Raw genomic sequence first — 16575 nt, 5'->3', positions numbered from 1 at the left:
CAGGCTGGCCCCAGCAGGAGCAGCTGGGCCCCGGCTTCCCAGGACCAGGCCACCTCCAAGGACGCTGCCCAGCGAGGGGGCTGAGATGCCGAGGTTCCTGGAGGACCTGAGTAAGTGCCCCCCGCTCCTCAGGCGGGGATGGGGCCTGGGGACTAGTGGACGAGAATTGTCTGGGCACAGGACAGGAAGGGTTGTGGTTGGGCATGTGGGACCAAGGCAGCCAGAGGTGGGGCAGGCATGGCATAGAGGGGCCTGCGGCCCAGCCAGCACTCCTCCCTCCCTGAGCTCCCCGCACAACCTCATACGTGGCCACATTTATTGGGTTGCTTTTAATTGATAGTTGGGGAGGCTGTGTCCCCGACCCTCCCGGTCAGGCCCTCAGGGACCAGGCTGGGGCCCACAGGTCCCAGGTCCATGTCCCCTGGGGTGGCAAGGGCCCGTCCAGACCGCAGGGCAGCTTCGGGTCAGCAGTGGGCAAAGTGGGCCTCGCCGATGTCGCGCAGGTCAAGGCCCGAGATGCTGGGGGGACTGGCGCAGGTGATGTTGTTGTAGGCGTATGCGGGCGGCTGGTGGCCGTCATCTCCCTCTGCCATGGCCTGGACGAAGCGGGGCACGACGCCCGGGTGCTGCAGGGTGAAGGCCCTCAGGGCCTTGAGGGGGCAGCCGCAGTCCCAGGGGTTGCCCTCGAGCCACAGGCGCTCCAGGCCGGGGGGCTGCGGCACAAAGGTCCGCAGCGAGTTGTTCCGGAGGCTGAGGTAGCGCAGCCGCCCCAGTGGCGCGAGCACAGTCTCAGGCAGCGCCTCCAGGCGGTTGTGCGACACATCCAGCCAGAAGATGCGCTGCAGGGGCCCCAGGGCATCCACCGATAGCGCAGACAGCCGGTTGCGGGACAGGAGGAGGTACTCCAGGTGGCTGAGGCCCTGGAAGAGCTGGCCAGGCAGGTGCGTGAGCTGGTTGGAGGTGAGGTCCAGCTCTAGCAGCTCGGCCAGCCCCCCCAGGCTCTGCTCATCGATGGCCGCAATGCCGTTGTCCTTGAGGAAGAGCCGGCGCAGCCCCGAGAGGCCGGTGAAGGTGTGTGGGCCGAGGCAGCCCAGGCAGCTGCCCTCCAGGTGCAGGCTGTGCAGCTTGCCCAGGCCCTGGAATGCCTGCTCTGGAAGGTTCCTCAGACAGTTGCCAGAGAGGTTCATGACGGCCAGGTTGTAGAGGCCCAGGAAGACGCCTGCCTTGAGCTCCTGTAGCTGGTTGTTGTTGAGCGCCAGCACCTCCAGCTGGTCCAGGCCCTCGAAGGCCTCTTCCGGCAGCTGCCGGATACGGTTGTAGCCAAGCTGCAGCTCCTCCAGGAAGTGAAGGTCCTTGAAGGTCCGGGGCCGTAGGCCGGCGATGGCATTGTGTGAGAGGCGCAGAACGTGCAGGCCCAGCAGCCCCGGGAAGGTGTCCTCCAGGAGGCCACCCACGCGGTTGTGTGACAGGTCCAGCCAGCGCAGCGCCTTCATGCCCAGGAAGGCACCTGGGGCCACAGCGGTGATGAGGTTGTGGTCCAGGTAGAGCTTCTGGAGCTTGGGCAACTTGACGAAGACATTGGGTTTGACGCTCCGCAGGGCATTCCTGCTCAGGTCCAGCTCGCGGAGCTCACTGAGGCCGCAGAAGAGCGCGGGCTGCAAGTAGGCCAGCTTGTTGCCCGCCAGCACTAGCTCGCGTAGGCTGGCCAGGTCCTGGAATGCAGTGTCGGGCAGCACGGCCAGGCTGTTCCAGCCCAGGTTGAGGTCCCAGAGGTGGGCAAGGCCCCTGAAGAGGTCCTCGTCTACCCGGCTGAGCAGGTTGTTGTTGAGGCCGAGCGAGGCCAGGCCCGGCGTGTGCAGGAAGGTGCGGGCTGCCAGGCTGCGCAGCTGGTTCCGCTCCAGGTGCAGGTGGTACAGGTTCTGCAGGCCCAGCAGCGCCTGCGGCTCCAGGCTGGCCAGCCCGCTGCCCTGCAGGTTGAGGAAGCCCAGGCTGGAGAGGTTCCGGAAGGTGGCCGCGGGAATGAAGGAGAAGTTGTTTCCATCCAGCCACAGGGCCCTGGTGCCGTCCGGGATGCCGCTGGGCAGCCGCGTGAGGTTCCGAGAGCTGCAGAAGACGCTGAGCTCATCTGTGTAGTCGTCGTGGCCACAGGAGCAGATGGCTGGGCACTGGGGGCCCTCAGGGTCTGCTGGTGCCGCAGACTCCACTTCCTCCAGGCTGTGGGAGCCCAGCACTGCCCAGGAGACTAGCAGCACCACCAGGGCCGGGCCTCCTGTGGGGAGAGGGGCTTGGGGAGGCAGCACTGAGGCAGCCCAGGATGTAAGCCCAGGGCAAGCAAGACATGGAACCTTCCAGGCCTCAGCCACACACCTGGACCACAGCACACAACTATTTAGAGAAGGCACTGCTGACCGGACCAGAGAAGGTATGAGCTGAGATCTGGGTCCCCCACTTAAATGGGAAGCGGAGACCAGGCAGGACGACTGGGATGTTCTCTGGTTCAAAACCAACTGCCCTTTCCACCCCACAGGACCAACGGGGTGGCAGTGCCTGTTCCAGAGAAAACTGAAGGCTGGGGACCTGGCCACTAGGCCGTGTGTTCATCTGCGTCCCCAAGGTGGACACTCAAGCCAGGCTAGGCTGCCAGGCAGGCCTGGAGGAAAGTGTGAGAGAGCGTTCTGGAGCAGGCTCGGGTGGGTATGCACTTGCTGCCCTGATTGTCTGGACAGTGAGCTGGATGCCCGCTGCCCCAGCTAGACCCCTGACTGGGGGGTACTCACCTCCATGGTGTGTCCGGCATGCACCCAGGCACTTGGCCCAGTGCTGGTGTGGGGAGAGGAAGAGGGTGCAGGCCTCAAGGGCAGATGGGGACCCCAGGCCACTGACCCACCGGAGGTTGGGTAGTGGCACAGGACAAAGGATGCCAGGCTTCACAGCAACAATCCCCATAAGTTCCACTGGGCACTGGGCTGCCCACCACATCAGGCCTCTCTCTGGTCTCTGAGAGTTCCGGGTCCCAGGGTGGACACGCCAGCTGGATTGGGCTAGGCTCCGAGAGGGGACAGAGTGGCAATGGACTGGCCTCCGAGCAGCTGGGAAGGCAGCATGCCCTGGCCCAGTGGAGGGTCTAAGGCAGGGCCCCTGGGGTAGCAGTGTGGGTGCCCTTCCTCCCCTGCGCTGCCAGCCTGGGCCCTCGGGTAGGAGAGGAGGGAGCAGGAGGCAACAGCGATTCTCCAGGGCCAGGCACCCCACCACCCTGAGTGGCCACATTTCCTCCATGGGCTCCCAGAGCCCCAGCCCACCTAAAGCTGAGCCCTCCCTGGGGGCAGCCCCTACCCCAGTGAGCTTGGGGGCACATGGTCGCCGCCCCCACCCTGAAGTGAGTGGCTGGGGCACGTGGGGGCCTCACCTCTCCTCAGGGCCATCCCTCGTGCAGAGCAGTCCGCAGGCGGGCAGGGAGTGGGGCGCGTCTGTTGGGGCCGGCTGCTCCTGCCCTCTGGATTTCCCCACTGCCTCTGGGACAGCCAGCACCCTTGTCACTGGCCAGCCCAGCCTGCTGGCCCCAGCTCCATTAACCCCCTCCTGCCGGGCTGCCAGCATCAGCACTGGGGCCCAGGGTGCAGATGGCACAGGGGACAGGCTGGGGGCTGCATCTGCCCTGACGCATCTTCAGGGTGCAAGGTGGCCCGGGGTGCAGCTCTAAGGGACAACAGGGGCCCATACCCCCATCTTCCCAACCCGCCCATCTTCCCATCCCCCTGCAGGGCTGGGTGGAGCAGAGCTGGGGCTGCAGGCAATACTGGGGGGGGGGGGGTCTCCCTTGGAGCAGCCTGTGAGGAGCTGGTGCTCAGCCAGCTGCCCTGCCTGTGGGTAGGGGCCCCTCAGGGGGCTCCTAGGGTCTTCCCTCCCAGCAGATGGCCATGTGGGAGTTAAGCAGGAACCACACGTCTCCAAATGGGCCTGCCCATCTACCCCCGGCATGCTGACCACTCCCCCCCTCCTCCCCATTTCCTAACTGCCTGGGTGGGGTCCTTGTTCAAGCTGCCAGGGGCCTGGCCCAGCCTTGGCTTCTCCCGTGACCTCAGGGTCAGCTGCTGTCTGGCCACTGCCCCTCCCCCTAGCCTCTTCTAGGAATGCTTGGCAGGGCCCCGGCCACTTTGTGTTTGTTTTCCCCAACAATGTCCTCCCAGGAAGAGAGTGGGGGATGGCTGGCCTCGGGCGCGAGGTCTTGTGGCTGTGAGACCAGCCCCCACCAGCAGTGGGCCCCGTCCTGCCCTTCAGGGCTCCTTTGGGGCCACGGCCACCCTGCACTGCACAGGCCCTGGGACAGGTACCCAGTGCCCAGCCTGAGGTCAGCCACAGGTCAGACATGGTAAGAAGGGGTATGGCTGCTTGATTCAGGGCACCATCCTCCCCTCCACCTGGGGAGTCCTGGGCTCTGCTCTTCCAGATCTGACCACATCTACCCCAGGCTGCCAGGTACCATGCTGCCCTCCAGCCACCCCTTCCTCCTTTGCTGAGGACCCTTCCTCTGGCTGCCAGACGTGCCTGCCCACCAGTCCCTCTGCTCTGCCTGGGGCGGGGGGCCTGTGCGGGAAGGGGCCAGAAGGCACTGAAAAAGGCAAAACTGAGTCTGGGGAGGGCAAGGCTTGTCAAGCTTTAGGAGACTCTTGAACCTCTTGGTGAGGCAGAGGAGGAGTCAGGTCTGCCTCCTGAAAGGTGCATGGGTGAGGAGAGAAGAAGTGAGGTACGCAGGAGCTGTCCGGGCCCAGGAGAGGCTGGAGGCCAGCCCCGCCCCCAACCTCGTGGCGCCCCCTCCCCAGCTCATCCTGCAGCAGTGCCGAGGGGCGGCTTTGTCTTCCTCCCTTTATTGAGCTTTGATTTTTTTCCAGGTCGTTTCTCAGCTTCTCTTCTGAGAAATTATAGATCTGCAGGGAGAAAGTCCACACCCAGAAATTTACACGGTAAACATACATTTACACAGTAGAAAGTGCGGACTCAGCAGGAGTCCGGGGCCATGGGGCCTCTTCACTGGGAAGCTCTCTGCATGCGGGCCAGACGCACGTGGACTGGAAGGAGGGTTAGTATTCCTGTCTCCTCACACTTGGAGGGTTGGGGCTGGAAACTTGCTGTAAATCCCCAGTCGAGCTTGTGTGGCAGAGAACCCTTATCGGGACTGTGGCAGGCAGGTTAGGTATTTGTAAACCTTTCTCGAGTCCTGCGGTAACACTGGTGTTCAGCCTGCTGAGTTCAGAAAAGACCTCTGTTCTGGCCGCCCGGGGCCAGCTCTGTCCCTGCTCCCCCAAAGCGGCCAGTCCTGACCCAGGCTGACTACTGCCCTGGTCTCTCTTTACAGTTCACCCCCGAGGGTCCCCCCGAGGAGTCTGGTTTCTGGTCTTTGTGGAAATGGTGTTGTACAGAAGCCCCAGGCCCAGCCACTCGTGTGCCAAGTCATAGCATCCCTTCCCTCCTTCCTGTCGTGGTGCTACGACCCTGTGGGGCCCTTGTGCGTTCCTGTGGTCCTGAGTGGACCCACTGGGACCAGCCTGTGTCATCCTTGCAGGTAAGGCCAACCCCTTCCGGGGTAGTTAGGGGTCACACCTTCCTGGAGCCAATAGGGGTGCCCTCAACACCACCCCCACCCTGTCTTCTCAGCCCTGAAGGTGGGGGGACAGTGGCTTTCATTGTCCTGTGTTTGTTCAATCACTAATGATGGCAGCTGTTCACAGGGAGGTTCATTGGCCAGTGGATTGTCCTTTTCTGTAAAGTACATGTTTAAGTCTTTTGCTGTCAGTGTAACTTATGTTTTTTTTAAAACTGTATGCTGGATGGAAGCCCCTTGTTAGGTATGTGTGGCCAGTGTTGTCTTCTGCACTGTGGTTTGCCTCCATTCTCTTCATTGTGATTCTGGTGAGAGTTCTTAATTTTAACATGGTCTCATAAGGTGTTCCTTAAATGGAAAAACTGCAAAAAAAGTTTTTTTTATCTAGGCTGATGTATGTATCATGATTTCAGGTCCCGTTCAGCACATGGACTTGAGTGTATTCTCTTAAAATACTGTGTGAACGCGTCACTGCCCTACCTTTCTCTGTGACGTCTTTGGGCCACCCTTTCACTTCCTAAGAGTGAGGTGATGCTCAAGTTTCATTCTTTTTGGTGGGTTATGATCGCCTCCCCACATTTAGTGCAGTGGCTTTCCTTCCCTCTTCACTCCTGGACGCCACCCTTGACGTGGTCAGGGGCCGCATAGCCTGGCCCTTTCTGGGCTCCCCCTGAACCATGGAGGCAGAGCAGATCCTCCTCTGTCTGCAAGAGCTTCCAGGCTCTTCGTGGTCCATGTGTTTCCTTGTCTACGGTGGGAGCAGCCTGTCCAGGTTTGACTTGTGTTGCAGTTTGAGTCTTCCAGTCTGTGGACATGGCATAATTAGGTCGTCTTCAGTTTCTTTCAGTGGTGTTTTTGTAGATTTCCATGTTACGATCTTGCATATATTTTTTAGATTTTTTTTTTCCTGTAGGTGGTTGTTACTTTTTTTTATTTTTAAAGAAGATGTTGGGGGTAGGAGTTTATTTATTTTTGCTGTGTTGGGTCTTCGTTTCTGTGTGAGGGCTTTCTCTAGTTGTGGCAAGCGGGGGCCACTCTTCATCGCGGTGCGCGGGCCTCTCACTATCGTGACCTCTCGTTGCGGAGCACAGGCTCCAGACACGCAGGCTCAGTAGTTGTGGCTCACGGGCCTAGTTGCTCCGCGGCATGTGGGATCCTCCCAGACCAGAGCTCAAACCCATGTCCCCTGCATTAGCAGGCAGATTCTCAACCACTGCGTCACCAGGGAAGCCCTGGTTGTTACTTTTTTTTTTTTTTTTTTTGCGGTATGCGGGCCTCTCACTGTTGTGGCCTCTCCCATTGCGGAGCACAGGCTCCGGACACACAGGCTCAGCAGCCATGGCTCACGGGCCCAGCAGCTCCGCAGCATGTGGGATCTTCCCGGACCGGGGCACGAACCCGTGTCCCCTGCATCGGCAGGCGGACTCTCAACCACGGCGCCACCAGGGAAGCCCGGTTGTTACTTTTGATACTATTGTAAGTGTTATCTTTTTTCCTCTTTCATTTCATTTTGTCTAAGCTGAAATATTTTTCTAGAAGTATGTTGGGATAATGTAATAAAGTATTAATTGTGGTGCCTTTACCCAACGATTGTTTCTAAAACAGCTTGATTGATGTACAATTCTCACACCATAAAGTTCACCCACTGTCGATATAAAATTCAGTGATTCTTAGTAAATGTGTACAGCTGTGCAGCCACATGCACAGTCCAGCTTTAGAACATCCCCATACAATCGGTGGCCTTCTGTATCTCACCTTTTGCACTGAGCATGTTTTCAGGGTTCATCTACATAGTGTATATCAGTACTTCATTCCTTGTTATGGCTGGACAATATTCTGTTTTATGGATTTGCAACATTTGTTTATTCATTCATCAGATGATAGGCATCTGGTTTGTTCCTATTTTGGGGTTATTATGAATAATGTTGCCATGAACATTTGTGTATGAGTTTTTGTGTGGACGTAGCTTTCACTCCTCTTGGGTAGATTCTTAGGAGTGGAATTACTGGTTCACATAGTATTTATGTCTAGTTTTTAAAAAACTGTTTTCCAAAATAATTGTATCATTTTACAAATTACGAGAATTCCAATTCCACATCCTCACTACTATTTGGTATGGTCAGTTTTGTTTTCTTTTGTTTTTTAGCTCTTCTGTTTCTCTGACAATTGATATTGGGCACCTATTCATGTGTTTGTTGTTGGCATTCTTATATCTTCTTTGGTGAAGTGTCTGTTCAAGACTTTTGTTCATTTTTTAACTGAGTTGACTCCTTACTGAGTTGCAACACTATATATTATGGATATGAGACTTTATATATTATGGATTATCAAGGATAACATTTGCAGATATTTTTCTGTTCGTGGTTTGTCGCCTTTTTTTCATGTTGTCTTTTGAAGTACGAAAGTTTATTTTAATGAAGTCCAAAATTTATCAGTTTTTTTCTCTCATGGCTCATGATTTTGGTGTGGTGTCTGAGAACTCTTTGCCTAACCCAAGATCACAAAGATCTTCTAATCAAGGATTATAGGATCTTTCCATTTACTTACATCTTCTTTCTCTTAGTTTGCAGTGTATAAATCTTGCACTAATTTTGATCATTTCTAAGTATTTTGTTAGTTTTGATGCTATTATGGAGTTGTTTTAATTTCGTTTTCAGACTGTCATTAGTATGTGCAAATACAACAGATTTCTCTTGTTAATCTTGTGTTCTAGGACCTTACTGAACTTATTAGTTCCAGGTATGTGTGTGTATCTGGATTCCTTAGGATAAGCCACATATAGGATCACACCATCTGTGAATAAGAACATTTTTACTTATTTTTACTCCTTTCCAATATGTATACTGCCGTGTGTGTGCGTGTATGCCTTATTGCACATCAGTACAATGTTGAGAAGTGGCAAGAGCAGATATCCTTGCCTTGTTCCTGATTTTAGTGGGAAGCATTCAGTCATCCATTGTGAACTATGATGCTGGCTTATGTTTTTCATTGATGCTGTCACAGGCAGAATAATGCTCCCAAACCAAAGATGTCTGTGTCTTTATCCCTGGAATCATGAATGTGTCAGGTTACATGGCAAAGGGGAATTGAGGTTGCTAATCAGCTGACCTTAAGATAGTGAGATTAACGTGGATTTTCCAGGTGGCCCCATTGTAATTACAAGTGTCCTCTAAAGTGGCAGAGGGCGTCAGAAGAGGTCGGTGTGAGGCAATGAGAGAAGGACTCAATCCACAGCTGCTGACCTTTGAAGATGGAGGAAGGAGGTCAGGAGCCAAGAATGCAGGCGCCTCTAGCAGCAGGAAAGGGCAAGGAAACAGATTCTCCCTTAGAGCCTGAAGAAGGAACCAGCTCTGTGGACACTTTTAGTCCAGTGAGACTCATGTCAGACTTCTGACCTCCAGAACTGTTAGATGATACATTTGTGTGGTTTATTTCTTTTATTTATTTATCGATTGATTAGCTGCGTTGGGTCTTCATTGCTGCGTGCAGTCTTTCTCTAGTTGCGGCAAGCGGGGGCTACTCTTCATTGCAGTGCGTGGGCTTCTCATTGTGGTGGCTTCTCCCATTGTGGAGCACAGGCTCTAGGTGCACAGGCTTCAGTTGTTGTGGCACGTGGGCTCAGTAGCTGTGGCTGGCGGGCTCCAGAGCGCAGGCTCAGTAGTTGTGGCGCATGGGCTCAGTTGCTCCACGGCATGTGGAATCCTCCCAGACCAGGCCTCGAACCCGTGTCCCCCTGCATTGGCAGGTGGATTCTTAACCACTGCGCAACCAGGGAAGTCCCCATTTATGTTGTTTTAAACAACTAAGTTTGTAATGATTTGATACAGCAGCATTTGGAAATTACAGATGTCCTTTAAACAGGTCAAAGAGGCTCCCTTCTATTCCTAGTTTGTTGACTTTTTATCACGAACAGGTGTGGGATTTTGTCAAATGTTTTCCTTCATCCACTGAGATGATCTTGTGGATTTTGTCCTTTATTCTATGACTGTGGTTTATGTTAATTGATTTTTAGATGTTTAACCAACCTTGCATTCCTGTGATAAATCCCACCTGGTTGTGTATAATGTTGCTGTATTTGGGTTGCTAACGTTTTAAAGATTTTACATCTGTATTCATGAGGGACATTGATCTCTCGTTTTGTTTGGTATCAGGATAACATTAGCCTCATAGAATGAGTTGGGAAGTGTCCCCTCCTGTATTTTCTGGAAGAGTTTGTGAGTGATTAGTGTTACTGATAGAATGCACTAGTGAAGCCATGTGGACCTGAGCTTTCCTTTGCATGAAGACTTCAGACTTTTGTTAAATCAATTTAAGGAATTTGTCCATTTCATCTAAAATCTAATTTGTTGGTATAGTTTCCCTAGTATTCCTTTGTAAGTCCTGTTCATTTCTGTAGGATTGGTAGTGATGTACCCTTTTTCATTCATGATTTTGGTATTTGTGTGTTACTTTGTTGGTCAGTGGTTTTTGTTTTTTGTTTCATTGATCTCCTTGCTAATCATTACTATTTCTTTTCTTCTGCTTCCTTTGGGTTTTGTTTGCTCTTCTTTAGCGTTTTAAGGTAGAAGCCTAGGTTTTGTGAGGCCTTTCTTCTTTTCTCATACAGGTGTTTAAAAGCTATATACATTTCCCTCCAGCACTGCTTTAGCTGCATCCCACAAATTTTGTGTTTTGATTTCCACTCTTTTTGACCCACACACTATTTAGATGTGTTAACTTCCAAACATTTGGGGGTTTTCCAGGCTTCATTTTGTTGTAAATATCTAATTCCACTGGAGTTTGAAATTACAAAGTATACTCTGTCTTTTAAAATTCATTGTGATTTGTAGTCTATAAGATATTGTCTATCCTGGAGAATGTTCCATGAGCACCTGAAAATGCTGGTAGAATGTTCTATAAATAGGTTCAGTTGAGTGACAGTGTCCTGTTATCAACTAGACTATTAAAGAATCTCCATTATTTTAAGAGTTTTTTTTAAATTATTTATTTTTGGCTGCATTGGGTCTTCGTTGCTGCGCACAGGCTTTCTCTAGTTGCAGAGAGTGGGGGCTACTCTTCGTTGCAGTGCGCAGGCTTCTCATCACAGTAGCTTCTCTTGTTGTACAGCATAGGCTCTAGGCATGCAGGCTTCAGTAGTTGTGGCACATGGGCTCAGTAGTTGTGGCTCATGGGCTGTAGAGTGCAGGTTCAGTAGTTGTGGTGCACGGGCTTAGTTGCTCCCCAGCATGTGGGATCTTCCCAGAACAGGGTTCGAACCCATGTCCCCTTCATTGGCAGGCAGATTCTTAACCACTGTGCCACCAGGGAATCCCTCCATCATTGTTGAATTACTTATTTTATTTTTGAATTTCTAAAATTCTTTGGTCCCTGACCATTCAGACTAGACATGAGGTATTCATTCCTTCAAAAGAGGGTTGTTAGAACAGAAATCAGAGGAAAGAAAAGAGATTATTGGAACCTTAAAAAGTCAAGATTCTGGCCTAAGGAAATATTCTGACAAAGAATAAGAAAACTCTTTCTTTGAGCTACGGAGCAGGAGAAAGGCTGGAGAAGAAAGGAAGAGAAGGAACCTGATTTTCTGCCACCTCAGTGGAATCCCAGATGGGCCTAAGGGCCCCAGAGCAGAGGTGACCCTGACCTTTGCTGAGGACTGACTGAGACACGGTGGAACAGGTGTGTGTACCCTGGGGACACACATGGCTGCAGGACCAGCCTTCCTCTCTGGATCCACAGCACCTGGGCCAGGCTCTCTCCCAGATCCACTGAGATCCAATTCTTCTCCAGGCCTCTCTGCTGCCCCAACTCAGAACCAGTGTCCATAGAAGTGGATGGTCCAGGAAAAGCCTCTCCTTTTACAGTTTTACTGACAGATTAATAGTTAAAAGTTTCAGATTATTAGAGAGAGGTGGGGGATGCACAACATTGTGAATGTACGAAATGCCACTGAATTGTTGTCCCTGGTGGTCCAGTGGTTAAGACTCTGTGCTTCCAATGCAGAGGGCACGGGTTTGATCCCTGATCAGGGAACTAAGATCCTGTATGTTGTGCAGTGCAGCCAAGAAAGTAAAAAAAAAAAAGGCCACTGAATTATAAACTTAATTGTATGTTGTGTGAATCTCACCTCAATTTAAATAAGTTTTAAAAGTTCTATTTAGTAAAATACAGTCACTCCTAAAATCTAAGCAGTGTTACAGCTGGAGAGAAATATATCACATTGGGATAGCACATGACACACAGGTCAGGTGGGTGGCTGTCAGAAAAGCAGCAAGGACCTAGTGTGCTGGCTGTGGGAAGTAAGACCACCACCTGGGGGCACCTCCCAGAGAGTCAGGGTAAATGCACAGAGGTGTAGCTTGGTGAGAGACGGAGCCTCCACCCAGACAGTTAACTGAGCAGTCAGGAAATACTTTAAAGTAAAAATCCTCAGAGGGAAGCAGGCAGGCACTGGGTCAGGGATCAGGAACTAGTGAAGAAAATGCTTGGGCTCTGTTTATACTAGTGCCCGGGAAGAAACTGAGGAGTTGTGGCAGTTTACATGGCCAGATTGTAGGGCTTCACAACAGACACTCTGGGGGAGTTTTTACCTTTACATTCTCAAGAAAAAGGATGAGAGATCCCTGAGGAGCTAAGAAAGCAGGACCCCAAAGCCATAGGACAGACAGCAAAGGGCTCAGATAGGAATGGGGAGGGAAGACAAATGCCCACGTCAGAGACAAGAGGACATTACAGACCAGATTTGAAAATGTAGGAAAGAAAACAACTTACCAAAAGCAGCTGAAGAAGGATAGAAGTAACAGCCCTTATAACCATTAAAAAACAGGATCACTAGTTTTTAAAATACCCGCAAAAGAAAGCACAAGGCTCAGACTAGCATTACCTTCTACAAACTCCCCAAGAAGTGAGGAAACGTTCCATGTCACCTTATTTCCAAAACCAGACAGGGACTGTACAAGGAGAGCAAGCCAGCTGCAGAAGTTCCGATGAAATGGGATCTCGCCCAAGAATAAAATGACTAGGCACTGAAAACTGTTGGGATAATTCAGCCGACCAAAGGAGAGTATGTGGTAAGACCCAGCTCCCACTCGGATGACCAGCAAGCTAGGAAGACTTGCTCAGCTTGACAACAGCTACTCAGCCCGCCTGCCAGCCTTCCAGGGACTAGGGTGCTTCCTCCTGGCAATACACCCCCTCTAGTTCTCCCCCTACCCCTGACATCTCCATCTCACTCTCATGTGATGGTGCCATCTCCTGGCTTTGGACTCACCCACATGCTGGAGACATTTTAAACTTGACCTGCCCAAAGCCAACCGCTCAAGCCTGTGAGCCCCTCACAGTCTCCCCATCCTGGGAAATGGATGTGGAGTCTCCCTAACTCATCACTCACAGCTCAGATCCAAGCTGGGACCAAATACTGCTGCCTCCACCTCAGCTCCCACTGGGAACCCTGCCACCACTCCCTCCTCCACCGGCCCTCCCTGGGCTGCTGCCCCAGACTTGTCTCCAGGGGCCCTGCCACGACACACTGAGAAGTCCTGGTAAAGCTCAGCTCTGACCCCGCCTCTGCACAGCTCAGAGTGGACGCCGAGGTCCTTGCACGTCCTGTACATTGACCCTCGCCTGGCTCAGCTATGCCGGCCTCTTGCTCTTCTGCAGACCTGCTCCAGGGCCTTTGTACTTGCTTTTCTCACCCAGATATCTGCATGTCTCATTCTCTCCATCCTCTCATTGTCACTCACATGTCACCTTAGCAAGGCCCCAGCCACTCTACTTAAGAAGGCTGACATCCTCGGCTCCCTCTGTACCTTTTTCTGCCTTATTTTCTCCACAGTACTTCTGTGTGACCTGCTTGGTATTCCACTCATCTTGTCTCCTCTACCAAGACAGAAGCTCCACAAGGGCAGGAATTTCTGTCTGTTCACTCTGAATCCCCAGAGCATCTCAGTACCTGCCACATCGTCAGCATTCAGGTATTTGTTAAACCAATCAATGAAGCCAGGAATAAAGGCCCGCTTGCCTCGGGGAGACATGAAAAACAAAAGCCCTGTTGATGGTACCACAAAGGCCCACAAAAGAAACAGTTACCATCAGGCTGGGCAAGCGTAGCAGGGTCCCCAGGAACAAGGCTGACTGCACTCCTATACGCTCCTGACCCCTGGAGTGATTTAAAACAAAACACCATTTATAACAGCATCAAAAGACATACTACTGAGGGGCCAGAGTCCCCACAGAACCAGCCTCTAGGGAGGAAGTTATAAACCCTGATGGAAAAGTTTGTCTGGTCTTGTCCCTGGTTTGGGGAGGGAGACTCTAACTCCTGGGAGTGTCCTGAGGGGTGGGGACTTCGTTATTTACAGTATAGTGAGCACCTGAGTTTATGCTAATGTAGTGACTCAGAGCTGTCACCAGGGAGCCCCACCTGTGATCAGAGGGTGGAATGGCTGGGGGGCGCTGGAGTTCATGCTGTGGATGACACAGTGACACCCCAACCCAACTGGAATACTGAGGCTCAGTGAGCTTCCTGATGTGCCAGCACGGTGGGAGCCTGCATTCCATGGAGTGAGGGCATGGCTTGGCCACCCAGACCCTCCCCACCTCGCCCTGTGGGTCTCTTCACTTGGCTGGTCCCAGTTTGTATCCTTTATAATAAAACTGTAAAATCGGACTTCCCTGGTGGTGCAGTGGTTGAGAGTCCGCCTGCCAATGCAGGGGACACGGGTTCGTGCCCCAGTCCGGGAAGATCCCACATGCCGCGGAGCGGCTGGGCCCGTGAGCCATGGCCGCTGAGCCTGCGCGTCCGGAGCCTGTGCTCCGCAACGGGAGAGGCCACAACAGTGAGAGGCCCGCGTACTGCAAAAAAAAAACAAAAAAAAACCTGTAAAATCATAAGTGTTGAGCTTCCCTGAATTCTGAATCAACCTAGTGAGTTACTGAATCTGAGAGGTCATGAGAACCTCTGAACTTGTAGCCAGCTGGTTAGAAGTGCAGGTGGCCAGGGACCCCCAAGCTTCTGGCTGGAGTCTGAGGTGAGGGCGGTCTTGATGGGGGACCGTGCCCTTGCCCTGTGCTTGTGCTAATGCTGTGGCTGATAGCAGAGTTGCCCTGCACACACAGCATCAGAGACCCAAGTGGATGGATGGATAAGCAGCGTGTCATAATTGGAAACTCCCCACGTCACAAAAAAGTCACTTCTTCCCAATCTAACAAGTCAACATTATTCCAATCCAAATCCCAGACATAAATACCCTAATCTTTATACATAAGAGCAAAGGGCCAAGACTCTCCTGATGAGGTTGGGCAGCATTCCTGGAATTGAAGGTCCTAAAGCTGTTGTAACAGGGAATGTGGGGCCAGCGTCAGGACAGACAGACATACCAGTGGGATGGAGAGCCACAAAACAGGTCTGGACCCCTGGATGCTGGCTCACCACAGCTAGCAGTGCAGAGGGGGTGGGATATCAGGTGTCCGTCTCCCAGACACCAGCATAAACAGCTCAGTCACAAGAATCACAAACCTGAGTGTGAAAAGCAAAACAAAAAACTACTGGATGAAATTATAGGAAGGCATCAGAGGTGGGAAAGAGTTATTACACAGGACACAAAAGCATTTATCATGAAGGAAAAAATATACATTTGACTACGTTAAGAATTTCTTCAACAAGACACCAGTGTGAAGCCACAACAAACTAGCAGGAAACTGCAAACACACAGAACCAAAGAAATCATAAAATATGCAACATGAAACAAAGAACTCCTAACTGATCAGTAAGAAACAAAAACCTGGTAGAAAACCCAGGAGAAACCTAAGAGGCAGCCCCCAGGTGAGGAAATCCAAGTGGCCAATAAGCGTGTGGAAAGCAGTCAACCTCCCCCCCACCCCCGAACCAGGTAAACACCCGTGAAACCTCCACAAAGTGCCATCCACACCCACAGATCAGCGAAAACAAAGGTGTCTGACAGTGGGTGTGGCAGGCGTCTGCAAGCACAGTGGGAGATGCTCTCCAAGAATGAAATCCCACTTGCCCAGCGCAGCAGCCGGAGCCTGGATGAGAGCGCTTCAGAGCCCATGTCGCAGACACACGACACAGGGCACCAGACATAGCTCTGAGAACTCGCCCCATAGCCCGGCAGCAGCGTCATCACCAAGGGTAAAACATGCAAAGTGGGGCTTCCCTAGTGGCGCAGTGGTTGAGAGTCCGCCTGCCGATGCAGGGGACACGGGTTCTTGCCCTGGTCCAGGAAGATCCCACGTGCCGCGGAGCGGCTGGGCCCGTGAGCCATGGCCGCTGAGCCTGCGCGTCTGGAGCCTGTGGTCTGCAACGGGAGAGACCACAACAGTGAGAGGCCCACGTACTGCCAAAAAAAAAAAACATGCAAAGCGAAATGCCCACTCTTGAAAGCTCTGGGCTCTTGGAGGACAAGGAGTGACTTCCTTGTCCTGTGGCCTCGGAAGCAGGGTGGTGGGGTGCGTTTTTCTTTACGTTTCTTTAGATGAGGGATGCAGGACTAGGGTGGACACCAGTGGGAAAGGGGGCTTTTGGCAGCTGGTTCCAAGGAGAAGCACTCACCCCTAGTGCAGGTGCTATGCTGCTGGTGGAAACTAGCGAGGAGCTCAGTGTCCCTGGGGAGGGGCTGCCAACAACATGAGCCACCTGGGGGGATGGGCACAGCACCCACAGGTCCACAGTGACCCTCGGGCATCGCAGACCGAGGCCTCAGCATGTCCTGAGACGCCTGCACCTGCACGTCCAGTCGCTGGTACAAAGCCACGAAACAAAGCACCAGGTGGACCCGTGCAGACCCCACTCCATGACACCCTGGGGGTGGGGGCTGCTGCTCACAGGGAGCTTTGGTTCCACCTAGAACATCATCGTCTTTGGAGAAGCCCACACAGGCAGCTGCGGAGTGACACGGGCCCATGCTTGGCCAGGACAGGGACCTGAGGAATCCAGGGGGGCGGCGACAACCACGCTGCATCAT

At 52.7% G+C, this 16575-nt stretch overlaps 1 protein-coding gene and 1 long non-coding RNA gene across 2 annotated transcripts; one reads left to right on the top strand and one right to left on the bottom strand.

Moving 5' to 3' along the window:
* Window positions 1–302: 302 nt before the first annotated feature.
* Window positions 303–4804, bottom strand: IGFALS (insulin like growth factor binding protein acid labile subunit). The gene is made up of 2 exons (XM_027117861.1): window positions 3407–4804; window positions 303–2269 (listed from the first exon to the last, which is right to left on the bottom strand). Exons 1-2 carry the CDS (start codon window positions 3420–3422, stop codon window positions 465–467), a joined length of 1821 nt encoding a protein of 606 aa, XP_026973662.1. The 5' UTR covers window positions 3423–4804; the 3' UTR covers window positions 303–464.
* LOC113626362 (uncharacterized) lies at window positions 2255–5988 on the top strand. The gene is made up of 2 exons (XR_003435123.1): window positions 2255–2422; window positions 2528–5988. It is a non-coding gene; the product is annotated as an uncharacterized LOC113626362 (long non-coding RNA).
* Window positions 5989–16575: the final 10587 nt, after the last annotated feature.

The sequence above is a fragment of the Aethalodelphis obliquidens genome, unplaced genomic scaffold, assembly GCF_003676395.1.
Source record: "Aethalodelphis obliquidens isolate GAN/ISIS:26980383/991018 unplaced genomic scaffold, ASM367639v1 scaffold18, whole genome shotgun sequence".
NCBI lineage: Eukaryota > Metazoa > Chordata > Mammalia > Artiodactyla > Delphinidae > Aethalodelphis > Aethalodelphis obliquidens.
Note: the sequence above shows the minus strand (reverse complement) of the source record. Positions and strands in the feature narration are given on the sequence as shown.